Source organism: Dromiciops gliroides, chromosome 5 (assembly GCF_019393635.1).
Source record: "Dromiciops gliroides isolate mDroGli1 chromosome 5, mDroGli1.pri, whole genome shotgun sequence".
In the NCBI taxonomy this organism is placed as follows: Eukaryota; Metazoa; Chordata; class Mammalia; order Microbiotheria; family Microbiotheriidae; genus Dromiciops; species Dromiciops gliroides.
In genome coordinates this window covers 104,990,766-105,006,808 of record NC_057865.1, presented here as the reverse complement: position 1 = coordinate 105,006,808, position 16,043 = coordinate 104,990,766, and the positions used below count along the sequence as shown (strand labels likewise).

The 16,043-nt window shown below is 39.4% G+C and overlaps 1 protein-coding gene across 3 annotated transcripts in view; it reads right to left on the bottom strand.

Moving 5' to 3' along the window:
- Nucleotides 1-225: 225 nt before the first annotated feature.
- The window catches only part of MKRN1 (makorin ring finger protein 1), a 32,845-nt gene continuing 17,027 nt past the window's right edge, over nt 226-16,043 (bottom strand). The window contains exons 2-8 of one of the 3 annotated variants that reach the window (XM_043966255.1): nt 11,127-11,255; nt 5,463-5,692; nt 4,855-5,081; nt 4,068-4,282; nt 3,152-3,262; nt 2,328-2,466; nt 226-1,875 (exon numbers count right to left, since the gene is read on the bottom strand). In XM_043966255.1, the coding sequence (XP_043822190.1) occupies nt 1,858-1,875; nt 2,328-2,466; nt 3,152-3,262; nt 4,068-4,282; nt 4,855-5,081; nt 5,463-5,692; nt 11,127-11,255 (1,069 nt within the window). In that variant the 3' untranslated portion in view covers nt 226-1,857. Of the gene's footprint in view, nt 2,003-2,327; nt 2,467-3,151; nt 3,263-4,067; nt 4,283-4,854; nt 5,082-5,462; nt 5,693-11,126; nt 11,256-16,043 lie in introns of all 3 variants that reach the window. The other 2 variants (XM_043966254.1, XM_043966253.1) reach the window with 2 other exon arrangements.

Genomic DNA, 16,043 nt, shown 5'->3' with positions numbered 1-16,043 from the left:
GCAGGGTTCTTAAAAGTGTTTTCGTTCTCTCTATTTATATTTCATATACTTTCCTCAGAAGGCCAAATAAATTGTGAAAGGTGGCATTTTCCTCAATGAAACCACATCAACAGGAATATGATTAATTGATGAGGGATCAAAGACTCAATGGCAATAAGGGAACAAATGGGTATACACTGAAATCTGTACACTTCAAACTGATTCATTAAAGAAAAAACAGACTACTTGTTTATTTTTTTTTCTGTTGTTTATTTGGGAAAAGTGCTTCTTACAAAAAGGCAGCTGCAAAATACAGAGACCTCTGCAACAATTACTTGTTTTATCTTAAAGTGAAAGGATGGGTAGGTCCAAGGAACCAGAGCAGTAGGTGGACAGATCATGGGACCTCCATGAATTACTTCAGGAAAAAGAGCAACAAATGACAAAGCTAAAATTCCTCCTTAAGGAATCTGGTAACAACATACTTGAGCTCTTCTCATGGATTAGTCCCCTTAAGGAAGGCTTAGTACTGCAAACTGATGTTGTTATACTATGCTACCGGCACAGCTCAGGGGTGGAACAAGGCAAACACCCACCAAAAAAACAAAAACAAAAAAAACCACCCAAAAAACCCCCAAAACCTCTCAAATGAGAACAAAGATTTTTTCCCCAAAGTGCCTTATTTGGAGAGGCTCAAGATTGTATACAATACTAAATAAAGTGAGCCATGTGACTGAGTCCCAAACTGTGCTGTTATTCTGGATAACCAGATGGTGCCACTCTATGGCTAACCCCATTTCTCTATTTATATAGACAGAGAGAGCGAGCACTGCTATATTTGTGACTACCAAATATCAAGTTACCTCTGTGTCCTTTAGGATCAGTATCTGCCACAGACTGGGCTGAGACCACTAAACCAATGTTCCCATCTGACTGGAGGCTAGATTTCATGCACCTATACCAGGATGAAATACACCAATATAGGGATGAAAGCTTTCTTTCACACACATACACACACATACATACACAACCACACCCAGAGCCACCCAAGTCTCCCAGCCCTTGAGAGCCAATTCTGCAATTTATTTGATAAACTTCTCTCCTTTCACATACAAACAGTTTTCCTTTCACGCTAAACACACTAAAACCTGAACACATTCGCACCTGGTTCTGGTTACCCAGTAGTAAGTTATGTGCAAGTAAACAAGAGACCAAAACCACAATTGAACAAGTGCGTGTGGTGGAATTACAGGGTGGGGAACAGCTGAAAAACAGCCAAATATAGAGATTTGACCAGAAATCTGAAGTAACCAGTCTTAAGTCAGGTAGTGACAAAAGACTACTTGGCCAATTTAGATTCCTTCCTCTATCCCACCGCCCCTATTCCTGTCCCTATCCCCAGCTCCCCTCCCCCAGAATGGCCATTGCTCATGTTTGTATCTAGGCTCTTCAATGAGTGTGGAAGTTCTGTAAACACTAACCTGGAACTGTGTGAATCCCGTTGAAAACAGAGATGATGCAACAAACCCTAAGCTAACTGTCTGACAGTTAAATTCATTTTACAAAAACTAACTTTAAGATTTATTTCTTGTTATTTTTTTTAACAGAGAAAACAACACACTCCTGGGGGAGAAGAAGGCAGGGAATTGGGAAGGAAAGGGAGACAGACCCTGGGGGGGTAAAAATTATTACAACAGCACCTGGAATTGATAGGCCTGCCTAGGAGAGAAACACAGGCACTGCCACAACACCACAGGAAATAGCTACTGTCTGAGGCTGAGCAGACAAGTCCAAACTCCAATGAAAGGTGCTATAGATCCAAGTCGTAATAATCTTCCAGCTCATCATGAAACAAGTCCCACTCGTCTTCAGAGTCCGTCAGGTCGTCGTCCCCACCTGCTGCCAAAAGCATAAGCAACATCTCGCCCAGCTCAAAGGTTACAACCTCATCTTCATCATTATCAAAGGGGTTGCTGCTCTCCCTCTCCTCAATAAGCTCCCAGAAGCGGTTCCTTCTTTGGGCCTGTAAGAGATATGGTGGACATGGTAGGGACGGCACTGCTGATAAATGTCCTCTAATCTATTTGTGAGGCAAAGTTCCCAACATGCCAATGGGCATGTGGAAGCAGACTTCTGATATGGGGCTTCCATAATAAATGCTCCCTTCTAGCTGCTTGTTGCCTAGAATGCTAGGGAATAATTACTATACTCTTTTTCATATCCCTTCCTTTCTCTAATAGAGCAGATATGGTCTACCTAGGCTCCTACACAGTAGTAATCTTTCTCTTTCCTTCTCTGGTTCCAATATAAAACCTTTTGAAGATGAATACTGACAGAAAAAGATTTACCCGGTATCGGTTTGATGTTCCCACTTTTTGTCTCTGAGGCTCCTCTCTACGGCCATCAGGGTACGCGTGCTTGTAAAAACAGTTCCCTCCAAATGGGCAGCTTCCACGTCCTTCATCGAAATACCTGCATGGCTTGTTGCTGGAAAACAACAAAATTGTACAACTTTTCTCACAGAAATCTAACTCAGTCCTTTAATCTATCATTTAATTTATTAAACCTGTAATAAGACAGAATGTGATGAGTATGGACATTATATGGGAGAAATGCTACAAATAAGCATTCTCTTTTTAAATTTTTTCCTTCATGGGTCAGCTGCTTTCTTTTTTTTCTTTTTTTTTTCCAGAATTTTATTTTCCAAATTACATGTAAAAGCAAATTTTGACACCAATTTGTTTAAGTATTCTTTTCACAATGATATTATTTAGTGATTTTAGCTCCTTAGAACCAGGGCAGAAAAAAATCTAATTACATCACAGGATGTCAGAAATGAAAGGGATTAACAGTCTAAATTCTCTTACCATCACTTCTAACACATACCTATTAAAAACAAATGCAGTCTCACAAAAACAAAACACACCCCTACCCCTCAACTCGATCGTACAGTTGGGCAAACCAGTACTATTAGGAGGATTGTCCTATGGCAAGGAGCCTAAGCACTATGTTACAACATAGCCTGAGAGACAGGAATTAGGCCAAGGGTGGAAAAGTATACTAGAGAGAGGAAAGCTAAGGAGGGAGACTAAAGCTGTGTGAGGCCATGAAAAGGCACCACTCTTTCCAAGAGTGCCCAGGGGCACTTGAGAAGAGGTTCTAGGGTTCCTACCTCATTGCTTCCTTGTACTTCTGAATGAGTTTCTGCTTCTCTTCTTTTTCTTCCACCCAGTACTCACTTGGAATGACAAAGTTTGATGTGATGCGGCATTCTGGGCAGGACCTAGGAAAACAAGGCACAGGTTACAATGTAAATGTAAAATTCTGGGGCAGCTAGGTGGTGCAGTGGATAAAGCACTAGCCCTGGCCTCAGGAGGACCTGAGTCTGGCCTCAGGCACTAGACACTTACTAGCTGTGTGACCCTGGGCAAGTCACTTAACCCTCATTGTCTCACACCGGACCCCCAAGAAAAATTCTTATGAACCTTTTTTCTTAGGAGACATCCAGGTGGGCCACATGCAGATTTAAAGCATCACTGGAAGAGACACATGGGAAACTCTTCTAGGAGATAAGATATTGAGTTTAAGGAATTCTATTCTGTGTCTGGCCAGTGCATTTCAAAATAACTTAGGAAAAAAAGGGCATTTCAAATAGATTTCTTTCTCTTTCATTTAATTGAATTTATTTCTTGTATCTTTATGGACTTTGCAGTGTTTTTTTTCCCAATAATGAGAATATCTAAAAGATGGTAGATTGTTATGTAGTGATAGACCCATTAGAGGAGAAATGTTAGGGAACACAAGGATTGGAACTATTGGATTCACTTTGCCTTACCAGGCTATCAATTAAATATAATAAAATCTACTCAGTATATAAATACCCCATTGAATGCTACAAAAAGCTCCCACATCCAAATAAGAATGCATCTTGCCAACAAAGATGTCAGTTGAAATATGAAGAAAAAATTTCCATTAAAATATTAAGTTTTACAATGCTTTATTTAAGTGAAGTCTTGATCACTCTGTTTTAAGTTAGCACAAGTTGAGTTTACTACACCTGACTGGTTGAGATCAGAAAAGAACCTTACTTTATAATCTTGCTCTCAAACTGCTTAGCACTTCTCCATTTGCGGATGCATTTTAGACAGTAGGTGTGGCTGCAGTTGGAGAGAATTCCAAAGCGGCGCTCACTAGGGTTGGCTTTTTCATAGACTACCTCCATGCAGATCCCGCACACCATGTCCTTACTGCGCTGGACAGCAAATGAAAGTTCCATGTCCTTTTCATGAGCCTCAATGCAAGACTAGAAGAAAGGATAAGGGAGAAAAACCTAGCAATTCATTCAACTAATACTTATTAACCATTTGCAATGCATTGAACTAGAGGTAACAGAAAAGTGAGACATAAGAGTTTATGATCTAACTGGGGTTAGATCTTTCATATACAGATAATCAACTCTAGTTTATTCTTGAGTATATACACCAATGGGAAATAATAGTGAGAATAATGCCCAAACCACATATGCTTGTATTTTAAAATGTGTTTTTATTTTTCACATTTGAACAAAGGTAAAACTGATATTCTGAGAATGGACACAGACACAAAAATCTCTATTATATTATGAAGATTTGGTTCCAGAAGTTGGAACCTACCCAATTTCCCCATTCTTCCTCTGTACCCCTTGTTCTCCACAGAAAGACAACATCTCTCAAAATGAGAGTCTAACAAAAAAACTGTAGGTAGGATGAAATATTTAATTTTATTTAAAAGGTTAAAACATTATGGATTCACAAAATGAAGAAAGAAACGATCATGTTGTCAAGCAGATTAAAAGTGAGGGTTCCATTAATGTATTAAGTCTCCTTGCCGACTTACTTTTATATGTTGTGATCTCTGGGCAGCATCCACTGGGTGCAAGACCTGCAAACCACACATGTCACAGGCATCCCCATGAAGATAAACACAATTCTCCCCATAACGGCATTCTCCTACTGCTGCGTAGGGGCAAAGCTGCTTCTTCATTTCCACATTGGTTTGCTGTTTCTCTAATTCTTCCTCGATCACCATGCCCTGCAGGGGTGCTTCAGTGCAGGAAGGGGCTGCTGGGAAACATTTTAAAAATAGTTAAGTTCATGTTTGAATCTTATACATTTTGGGCCTTGAAGGTTAAAATAATATGTTAAAAAAAAAAAAGTAATGTACATCTTCCTGGCTAAAGGGCAGGAATACAAAATAACTTTTACTTTTAAAATCCGTAGCATTTTTTCCAATTCATTTTATTTTTTAACCCCAGAAATAAATGAAAAATATACTTCTAATACTGTTTTCTCAGCAGGGTAAGACAATATAAGTTTCTAATTCATCACTGATTTATCCAGTCTATAATCCAGCACAGATACCCAATTGCAAGAGGGATGTCACAACTCCTATAGCTAACAAACTATGTACCTAACAGTTTTAATTTTATCCTTTGAAATACTTACCACGTCCACAGTAGGGTTGCCCAGGAACAAACTCAATGGCATTTACCCAGTCTTCCCCACCTGCTCCTGCAGCTGCAAAATTTGAATTTTCTGATCCAGCTTCACCAGTACTGGCTTCAGCAAGTGGTTCGACCAGTGTTGGGAGGCTTGAAGAGGCTGGCAGGTCGGTTTTTGCAGCTAGATTGGCAGCAGTCACTTCTTCTCGTTTCAATGGCTTGGTATGTTCATATCTAACAAATTTTTTAAAAAAGTTGCTGATCATTGTGTGGTTGGAGTCAACATGTAGATAAACAGGACACTGGCTTTAAATTCATTATTGGAAAAATTCAGCTCTAATCAGGGAGAGCCAATTTCCATTTGTTTGAATTATGAAAGCATCCCACTGAATTTGATTGTGAAATATATTCAACAATGCTGATGTGAATGAAGTATCTTGCCTGCTCCCACAAGCTAAAACTCTCCAGACTAGAGAGCTGGCATATGTTTTCAATCTGTGCAAAAAGATGCCAGCATGTACTTACCTTCTTTTATATCTGGCTACCTCAATCCCTATTTCTAACCTAATCTCCCCTTTTCCCTTGCTTGTGCTTAGGAGAAAGGATCTCACACTGCCCTATCCTTTTTGGGGAGAAATATGTAATCATTATCCATAAGTCTCCCCCACCCCCAGGGGCAATGGGGGTTAAATGACTTGCCCAGGATCACACAGCTGGTAAATGTCAAGTGTCTGAGGCTAGATTTGAACTCAGGTACTCCTGAATCCAGGGCCGGTGCTTTATCTATCCATGAGTCTTTTTGAAGAGGAAGGATTTAAATAGTGGTTCAACAGAGGTACTGCAGAAACCCAATATAATTTCTCTTTAGAAATGATGAGTGCCATGAAGTATGAGAAAAATAATGGAGTTTGGGGGGACCAAGAGCCCCCCCCCCCACTTGAGGGAACCTTGCCTGATCTCTTAAGACCAGCCCAAAGTCAGTAAAGTTGGAGCTCAGACTCTGAATAGAGACAATGAGATTAGAATCACACCTACCTAAAAGCCCAGAGAGTCTGTCTTTCATAGACCCTGAATAGTAGGGTACGGCTCATTTTGATATGGACCACCCTCAAGTCATGCCAATCAATGGACTTGAATGTTACTGGCCAATTAGCTTGGGTCAAGGTGCAGTGACCCACCTCTACTGGAGGGAAGATAAAATCCTTGGGGAAAGGGGGGTGGGGGCGCCGAGTTCACGCTCTCTCTCTTGGTCTTGGATGCTGAAGGGGACAGCCACACTACTCTCTGGGATGGGACGCTGAAGGGAGCAGCTACCCGTCACACCTGGGTCTCCTCTCTGTCCTGGGTAATGTAGGGCTTCTGAACTTTTGGAGCCATGCGCTATTTTTACTAATATTTAATATGATTTAATAAATGCCTAATGCCAAAGACTAGTGCTATAGCCTTTAATTTATAAATAGCAATATATTAGAAACACCCGCTAAGTTCCCTATAACTTAGGACAGAGATAGGCACCCCCAAAATACTTCAAACGACATAAAAGCAAACATAAAACAAGTTTGAAATAACTGACTTAGAACAAATCACAAAATCACTTTAGGATCCTAGGCAAGTAAATAATATAAAATGGCTTGTTCTGAAGATAAATGAATGCAATGGATTACTGAAGAGTAAGACAATTCAGAGAAGCATGGGAAGCAGAACCCCACCCCCATGACTAAACGGACCTCAATGACCTCCAAATGGACTACTATATACTTAAAATGTCAGTAAAATCTGAGAAACATCAAGCTATGAGTTGTTAGAAAGCTGCTTGGGAAGTACAATATTAGACAGATAATAACAGCAAGAAAAAATGACCTTCTAGAAGTCACAAAGTTTTGTGTTTCCTAGTCAGGAATATTTTGCAACTGACTTGTAGCAATAATAAAGGGGTGAAAGGACAATGAGACAGATATAGAAGGGCTCTTTCTTGCTCCACAAGTGCTTTTTAAAAAATACTATTAAAGAAAAAGCAACTGGGAAGATAAGATGATGATCTCATCTTATAAAATGAAAAGCTTTGGATAAAATACCATCTTCTCTCAACCTTAGCTTTAACATTCTTTGCTTCTAAATAGTGCCAAGAAACTTCTGGCCAAGTCAAGTCTATGATAGTAAGAACACTCATTAAAGAAAGCCAACAGCTGTGAGACACATGGGCTCTAGCAAATCACCGAAGTCTCAGAATTGGGCCCCTTTCTCATCTTTACATTTCCTCCTGTTGTCTAACCAACTAGTTTGCAAACAAGGTATTATTTAATGAGTTGCTGCTAACCTCCAAGAAAACAATTTAGCAGAAGGTTAGACTCATTCATATTAAGTTTTGGCATAAGATCTGGGTGTTAGACCAAACTGCTAAGGGTTAGAGAGCAAGTTATTTCTATCTTAGACTACTTTTTTTGAAAATAAGAACTAGCTGTGTATTTTTAACCCTGCTTGGACGTTTGAATTTAACTGTTTTAATAAAAAATTCAACTCTTGCAAAACAGGAGAAAAAGACTTACCTCTACCTCAAGTAAGCAATTCTAAAGGCAAAGAGCTTTAATGACTACCTGGCCACTGCTGAAACACCATTGCCATCTGGTGGCAGAAACCTCTAATTAATCGTAAAAGGTAACATTTTATGCGAAAGAGAAATAAACAGAACCAAGAAAACAATGAACACAACAATGTACAGAGTGGGCCAAAAGTCACGGTGGGGGTCTGATGTTTTAATAACTTTTTGAAAAATATTTTTCTTTATTTTTCTCCATTTATGAGATTTTATTTTTCACTTGAAATGTAAATTCATTTCCTATATATGTACACATGATGCTATGGTACTCTAAATTAAAACCAAAAAACAAAGGAGTTATTAAATAAATATTCGTGACCTTTGGCCTACACTGTATATGGAAAGAACAGAACAGCTGAAAATGAATGCTGTAAGATTTTAATGACCAAACTTGATCCATAAGTAAAGCTATGAGAATGAAGCAGCTTTCCTTTTTTGCCTACCTAAATAAAGTGTGGGGGACTGAATGCAATTTCAAACTTTTTTGACATGTTGGTTCGTTTGGCTGAACTTTATATGATAAAGTAGGATTCTTGATACTGGGATTCAAATCCTGGCACAATTATCTGGCCCCCTACCTACCTTTCCAGCCTTATCTCATATAATACTATGAAGTCTTCTATTCCATGATCTTGTTTCCATTATGTTCTTGCCACCACCTTTGACTGGAAGTGGCCTCTCCTTACCCTTTTAGCCCTTTCCTCCATCCCTGACCTTATCCCATGCCATGTTCCCCACTCCCCACCCAACCAATGATCTCTCACATCTCAAATTTTTCCTATACTTTGTGTAGACTTCTCCGGAGAATTTTTTATCAGTCATTTATATGTATGTCTTCCTCCCAATTTTATTTTAAGTTCCTGAGGGCAAGGTCTATATTCAAATCTGTTTTTCAAGGAAAATGTTTTGCATATAGGAGGTACTCAAAATTTAAAAATAAGTCATGTCCAACTCTGCATGATCCCCTTTAGGATTTTCTTGGCAAAGAGAATGGGAGTAGTTTGTCATTCCCTTCTCCAGCTCATTTTACAGATGAAGGAATAGACAAACTAGGTTAACTTGCCCAGGGTCTTCCTGATTTCTGGCCCAGCACTCTATCCACTGTGCCACCTAGCTGCCTCTGTTAGAAAGGCACTATTATTTCCAGCCTAAGAGAGGCTGCATTAACTTGTAACTGGCTGAAGCAATATTCAAAGTCCAGTATTTCCCAGTGAGGAAACTCCTTCTACCAATTCAGATACAAAGTGGCTTATAATATCAGGATTGACTGGGACAGAGATTAAGTGATTTGCCCAGGATTTACACAGTAGATCGAGTCAAAGACTCTATATAACCTGACTCCAAGTCTTCCTGAATGAGGCCAGTTCTTTATTAACTAGGCCACAGAGCTTCTTACAAAGAAAAATGTTATTAAAAAAGGGTTTTAGCAAATAATACAATAGAAGAAACAGATTACACACACTATATATGAGAGAATAGACAAAAGAATAGAAAGGGGCAAAGGGGACTTCAGTTGTTTTAGTAACTGTGAAAGTTCATTTTTAAGTGTTAATGATGCCAAATTATGTATAACTTTTTTAAAGTATGCAACAAAATTGCTTAAAATAAGTTTAAAGCCTTAGGAAGGATACAGAGGGAACCCCATGTCTAACTAGGAAAGAAACTATTTTTAACTAGGGGTAAAGCAAGTCAAAGATATAGTTGATCATTTTCCTGTGCTGACACACCCTAAACAAAGTTATTGTCTTCCCAGAAATTCAAGGTAACAAACCTTGTAAACTTACTTAAGAAAAAAATTTAAATGTTAAGTCACTAAAAAGAATGGAAAAGATAAAATCACTTTCAAGACCAAGGTATCTTTTTTAAAATGGGATTTTCTGTAATAAACAAAGAACAGGACACAAAATATGTACCTAGAAAATGGTTTAAATTGTAGTATAGAATGCCACTATACAGCAAGAGTAATGAAAGGTGGGAGGAAGTCTGAGAACCATGGAAGACTTTTAAGAAAATGGAGTGTAGGGGCAGCTAGGTGGTGCAGTGGATAGAGCAGGAGGACCTGAGTTCAAATCCAGCCTCAGACACTTGACACTTACTAGCTGTGTGACCCTGGGCAAGTCAGTTAACCCTCATTGCCCCCCCCCCAAAGGAGTGTAAAGAGAGCAGAAGCCACAGAATAAAACTAACAACACAAAGCTAACATTGAAAGGTAACAAAATTCTGGCCCAACATGAAAGCAAATGTAAGATCGTACTACAAAAGTTAATGGACACAGTTCTCCTTTCTGTTAAAAACTAATAAGGATGGGGGCAGCTAGGTGGTACAGTGGATAAAGCACTGGTCTTGGAATCAGGAAGACCTGAGTTCAAATGTGGCCTCAGACACTTGACACTTACTAGCTGTGTGGCCCTGGGCAAGTCACTTAACCCTCATTGCCCCAGAAAAACCAAATAAAAAACCAAAACCAAAACCAAAAACCCCCAAACTAATAAGGTGATTCTGAAAAATGTATTTGTGGGGGGGAGTCTGGATGTTCATTGTAAAGTATCTGTTGGGTCAAAACAAAATGTATCAATAAATTTCAAAAAGAAAATAAAATACTGCCTGGTTTAAAGTTATACTCCTTTCTTCTCATGTAGACTTCAAGACAAAAGTTAAATTACTGATTATTTTCTTTCTATTTTGGATCAAGATAGGTAAGTATCTGTAGGCTCAGGGAGACTTGGATCAGTCATTATAATCATATTTATAAGTAATATGTTCAAAAATCTATGTCTTTATTAAAAATTGGGATTATACCTGTGATTTCCTTGGTATACGAAGCTCCTGCTGAGGAATTTCATCTATCAAAGCATGTCAGCACCTTACAGTCGTGGAATCACCCAGAGCACTCAAAGGTTACCTGGCTAATCTGTCGGAGGTAGGACCTGAACCCAGACCTTCCTGGCTTTGAGGTCAGTTCTCTATCCACAACACCACATTACCTCTAATTGATTAAATGCATAACCACAAAAATCAATGTTTTTTCTTCCCCTTTCTCCCAAAACCAAAAAATGAATAGCAGGCCCTTACCTGCAGCGGTCTCCATAAGCACAGCACCCTCGCTGATAATATCTGCACACCATGGCAGACTGACTAGTGGACAGGTCATGGGAGTAGCGGCAGTTGTTTCCTTCCTTGCAAACCCCATGCATGAAATACCTGTAAGATGGACAAAAATGACCTCATAATGTAAAAATACCAAAATGAAACATTATTTTACTTAAGTGACTCATCAATTTCCCATCATACTGATATTAAACACACAACACCATGTTGGAGTGAAGTGTGGCTACACTGAACAAAGCCCCTCTATGTTCATTTTATTACTACTTTTCCAACTACAGAAACATTCTCTCTCAAGGCATCATCAGCATCAAGGAACAAATAGGTTTTGCAATGCAGATTAATCTCACCATTTGTTGGATGAATTGACATATGTTCACCAATACACTGAGGATAGTACTAAGAGATAAAAGTTCTAACTCCAACAGCACAGAAGAGGGTTGACTTTTTATTCTCTACAGTAGCCAATTTTGGCTGCATTGTCTTTGTTTTTTTTTTTTTAGTGAGGCAATTGGGGTTAAGTGACTTGCCCAGGGTCACACAGCTAGTGTTAAGTGTCTGAGGCCGGATTTGAACGCAGGTCCTCCTGACTCCAGGTCAGGTGCTCTATCCACTGCGCCACCTAGCTGCCCCTCTGGCTGCACTGTCTTTATAAAGTGAGGGAAAAAACTCAAGACACAACACAGACATCCTTCACTTTAAGGAATTTAAGAATTAAAAACACATGTAGCAAAACAAACAAAAAACACATGTAGTAAAATATCCAGTCAAAATAAGAAGGAAAAGCTGATGTTAATTAATAATGACTAATTAAAACCAAACAAAATTAATGCAGCTAAGAGAAAATGTGAAGGGGGTGGGGGGGTGGCACTTGATCTGTGCCAAATCTTAGATCAGAGTGTAATACTGAAGGTATGTAGGGAATTGACACAAACATACAAAAGACCAAGAGTCATTGTCAATAAATAAATGGATATGGACAAAGAATTTTCAGAAGAAATCAAATGGCCCAAATCACTAAAAGACAAATTAAAACAACTGAGGTTTCACCTCATTGTCACGGGACCCAGAGCACCCCAGAAGTTCTCTGGGGGCACATCAAAGAATCTTCTCCTTGAGAAACTAAACCAGAGGACAGATAGGCCTAGAGAGATAAGCGGAAGCAGATCGGACTGAACTAGCTTAGCGACATCCACCCTTCATTCTGGTCTCCCTTACCCCTAGGGAGATTAGTTTGGGTGTGGTTGCTGCCTTTGGGTCCGGAAGAGAGATCCGTAGCCACCCCTCACCCAATTCCTCCAGTCACCACCAGTGGGGGATGGCCCTCCCTCACTAAAGGAACTTTCCACAGTCAAATGGTCACCCCCCTCCCCAGTCATCTATAAAAGTACCTGCCAGTCTCCTGCTTGAGGAGATTGGTACCTTAGAGGCACGTGCTTTGTGCCATACCTCTCTCTCCATGAGAAGTCCAAGGATTTCTTTCATGGTTTCCCTTCCCCTCCCTCCTAAATAAATTACCATCTTATTCTAACTGCTTTTGTGTGCAAAAGGGTGTAATTCTTTTTTTTTCAGTTTCCTATGTTTTTTTAATTTATTTTTATTTTACATATAAGGTATTTTATTTTTTCCGTTACATGTAAAGATAGTTCTCAACTTTTGTTTATACAAGCTTTACAATTTCAGATTTTTCTCCCTTCCTCTCCTCTCCCCTAGACAGCAGGTAATCTGATATAGGTTATATCTATATAGATATAGATATATCTATACACACATATATCTATACACATAATAACATTAATCCTATTTCTGCATTAGTCTTATTACAAGAGAAAAAAATCAGAGCAATGATGAAAAACCTCAAAGTAGAAAAAAAAAACAGGAGTGTAATTCTTTAAAGAATTCCTAAGAACCCCAACCCCTAACCCAAACCCCATACCCAATTTCCCCCCATGACATCGTGTACATAAAACTGGCACAAAAAAACCCCAAAACCCAGAAACAATCTTTATTGGAGCTGTGGGAAGACAAGAACAGCAATACATGTAGTTTGTGTTGCTTTGAATCAGTCTACCCTTTCTAGAAAAAAATTTGGAACTAAGTGAGAAAGTTGCCAAAATGTTGAGGCAAACAGGGTAATTGATTTGTCTAGGGGGTCCCCCAGCTACTAAATGTCTGAGGCAAGATTTGAATTCAAGCTTTCCTGACTCCAGGTCCAGCATTGTTTCCAATTCTGTCCCTCTATGAATTGTGATGTTTAAAATTAAATGTATGGTGGTCTATTTTCTGTCCCAAGTGTAGGGAAAACCAGCTAGGGTTTACTTATAAATTAGAAGCTTTAGCACCAGTTTTGGGGCATTAGGCATTTATTAAAGTATATCAGATGTTAGTAAAGAGAGAACATGTGCCTCTGAAAGATAGGAAGGCCTACAGATGAGAGAAAAATGGGAACTCTAGAGAGCTGCCTCTATACTCACCTCGTTCCTGAGCCAGAGAGATTGAGTCTCTGTGTAAACTCCCAGAGGGCAGTAGCAGAGCCCGCCCATAAACAATTGTTCAAAGCTCATTGGCTAGAATCACTCAAATTTATTGGTTCATGCTGATGTCAGAGCCCAGAACAGGTCTTCTGGCGGGAACAAAGCTTTCAGGTAAGCATGGTTTAAACCCCTATTATTGGGGGTTGCTAGGTGGTGCAGTGGATAAAGCACTGGCCCTGGATTCAGGAGGACCTGAGTTTAAATCCGAGCTCAGACACTTGACACTTGATACTTAACTAGCTGTGTGACCCTGGGCAAGTCACTTAACCCTTACTGCCCCAACCCCAAAAAAACCATTATTAGTAATTTTCTCACAGAATGAAGTGGACTATTACTCCCCCATAAAATATGAGGAATTCAGAATGGGAAGAATGCTCTGAAACGCTACATAGGGAAGAAAGCAGAGCCAAAGGATCGATAAACACAATGGTTAACTACACCACTAAGTGAGGACAACTTGGAGTAACTGCACTGAACAATCTTGGTTCCAGAGAAGAGGATATAACACACACCATTCCTCATGGGAGAGAGGGAACTACTTAGCATGAAACGCTACTATGTTGTTAAGACTCGGTTGCTTGCTCAGTTTGCTTTACTCACACTACTTTTTCTGGTTAAAAGGGAAGGTTCAGTTGGGAGGCAAAGGAGAGTGTGTATATATGTTGGGAATGACTATGTTAAAGAAACAAAAGACAAAAATAAAAGGAATTGGGGAGGGGAGGAATCACCAGAGCTGTCAGAAGGTGAGTACCCATAAAACTCCAGGATTTTAGGACTGGTATCTTCAAGGGAAGGAGAGGAAGGGCAATGGTGGCAGAGAGCAGGGAATGCCTGCTTAGAGCTAATTGCACTGGCTCTCTCAATATCTGAACACTGGACAAACACTAAAAAATGCTACTATTCTTATTTTGTTCAAGAAAAAACAAATCAAGAAAGCTTGCTGTGACAATTACAGTCTCTCTCTGCTCTTCCTTTCTGGCAAAATCTTGCCCAAATTCTTCTGTATCGGGTCATTTCCTTTTAATGTGCACGCATACTACTGAGTCAAATAAAAATGCAGTTATATAATTTCTGCACCAAAATCCTATGCTAATCTGCAGATACAGATTTAAAGAACAGACAAACCTAAATCAAGTTAGAAAATATATAGTTTTCAAAATACCGATTCAATTGCATTTCACTCTATCATATCAATAGTTTTACTCTTGGTTGACAGCTAACGGCCTCAGTATTGGAAAGAATTTTTAAAAAGTCATCTAGTCTAATATGTTTCACAATCCATATCATTATTTATTAATTATAATAGGTTACTAAAGGTAGAAAGTGTGTTTTGCATCTCTCTCACTACATAGCACAATAAACACATTCCCCATACAATAGAATAACCCATTGTAGCACTGATTTTTATCCTGGGGGCAGTGAGAAATTAGACAACTTTTGAGCCACATAGTAAAAAGCTGATTATATTCCTGGATTCATTCGATGCTAAAAGTGAATGGAAGAAGATGAAGGTAAAAAAATCTACGACATGAATAAGATCTTAATCAACTCACAGGAATGTTTGGAAAGGCAGTGAATGGGAAGGATACAAGTTTGCAAGGTAGGAAACAGGATCAGATCTTACACTGAACACTAATGACTTTTAGTACCACAATTCTGTGATTCCATAACTGACTGAATATGAAGGGCAAACAAAGGTTAGAGGATAGACAAAGTTGACTCTAAGGTTTTGACTATGGTGTCACTGGCATAAAAAAATGTTGGGAGAAGCAAGATAGCAAATTTAGTTTTCAACTTACCAAGTAGGAAGTAACAGTGGTATAGAAGAATGAAGGGGGTGGGGGTTGGGGGGGCGGCAGACAGCAGGAGGATGAATGAAGGCCAAGTGGAAGTGTCTAGCATACAACTGGAACTTAAATGTCAAAAGTAAAAACTGGGGCATCTAGGTGGCCCAGTGGATAGAGCACTGGCCCCGGAGTCAGGAGGACCTGAGTTCAAATCCAGCCTCAAACACTTGATACTTACCAGCTGTGTGACCCTGGGCAAGTCACTTAACCCCAATTGCCTCACCAAAAAATAGTAAAAACCTAAGATAAAGATTTTCAGTCAACTGAAGCCATGATGCTAAAAGATGAAGGTTATAGCAAAGTACAAAAATAGAACAAAGAGCCAAGAGCTGAACTGTGGCCTCTGTAGTTAAAGGCAATATAAAAGCCAAAAAAGAGAAAAATAGGAAAATCAAGGCAGTTGGAGAGGTATCCAGCTGGCTCCTGCATATGGAATCAAAAAACCTAGTTTCAAATGGTGACTACAAGGACAGCTAGGTGGTGCAGTGGATAAAGCAGGGGCT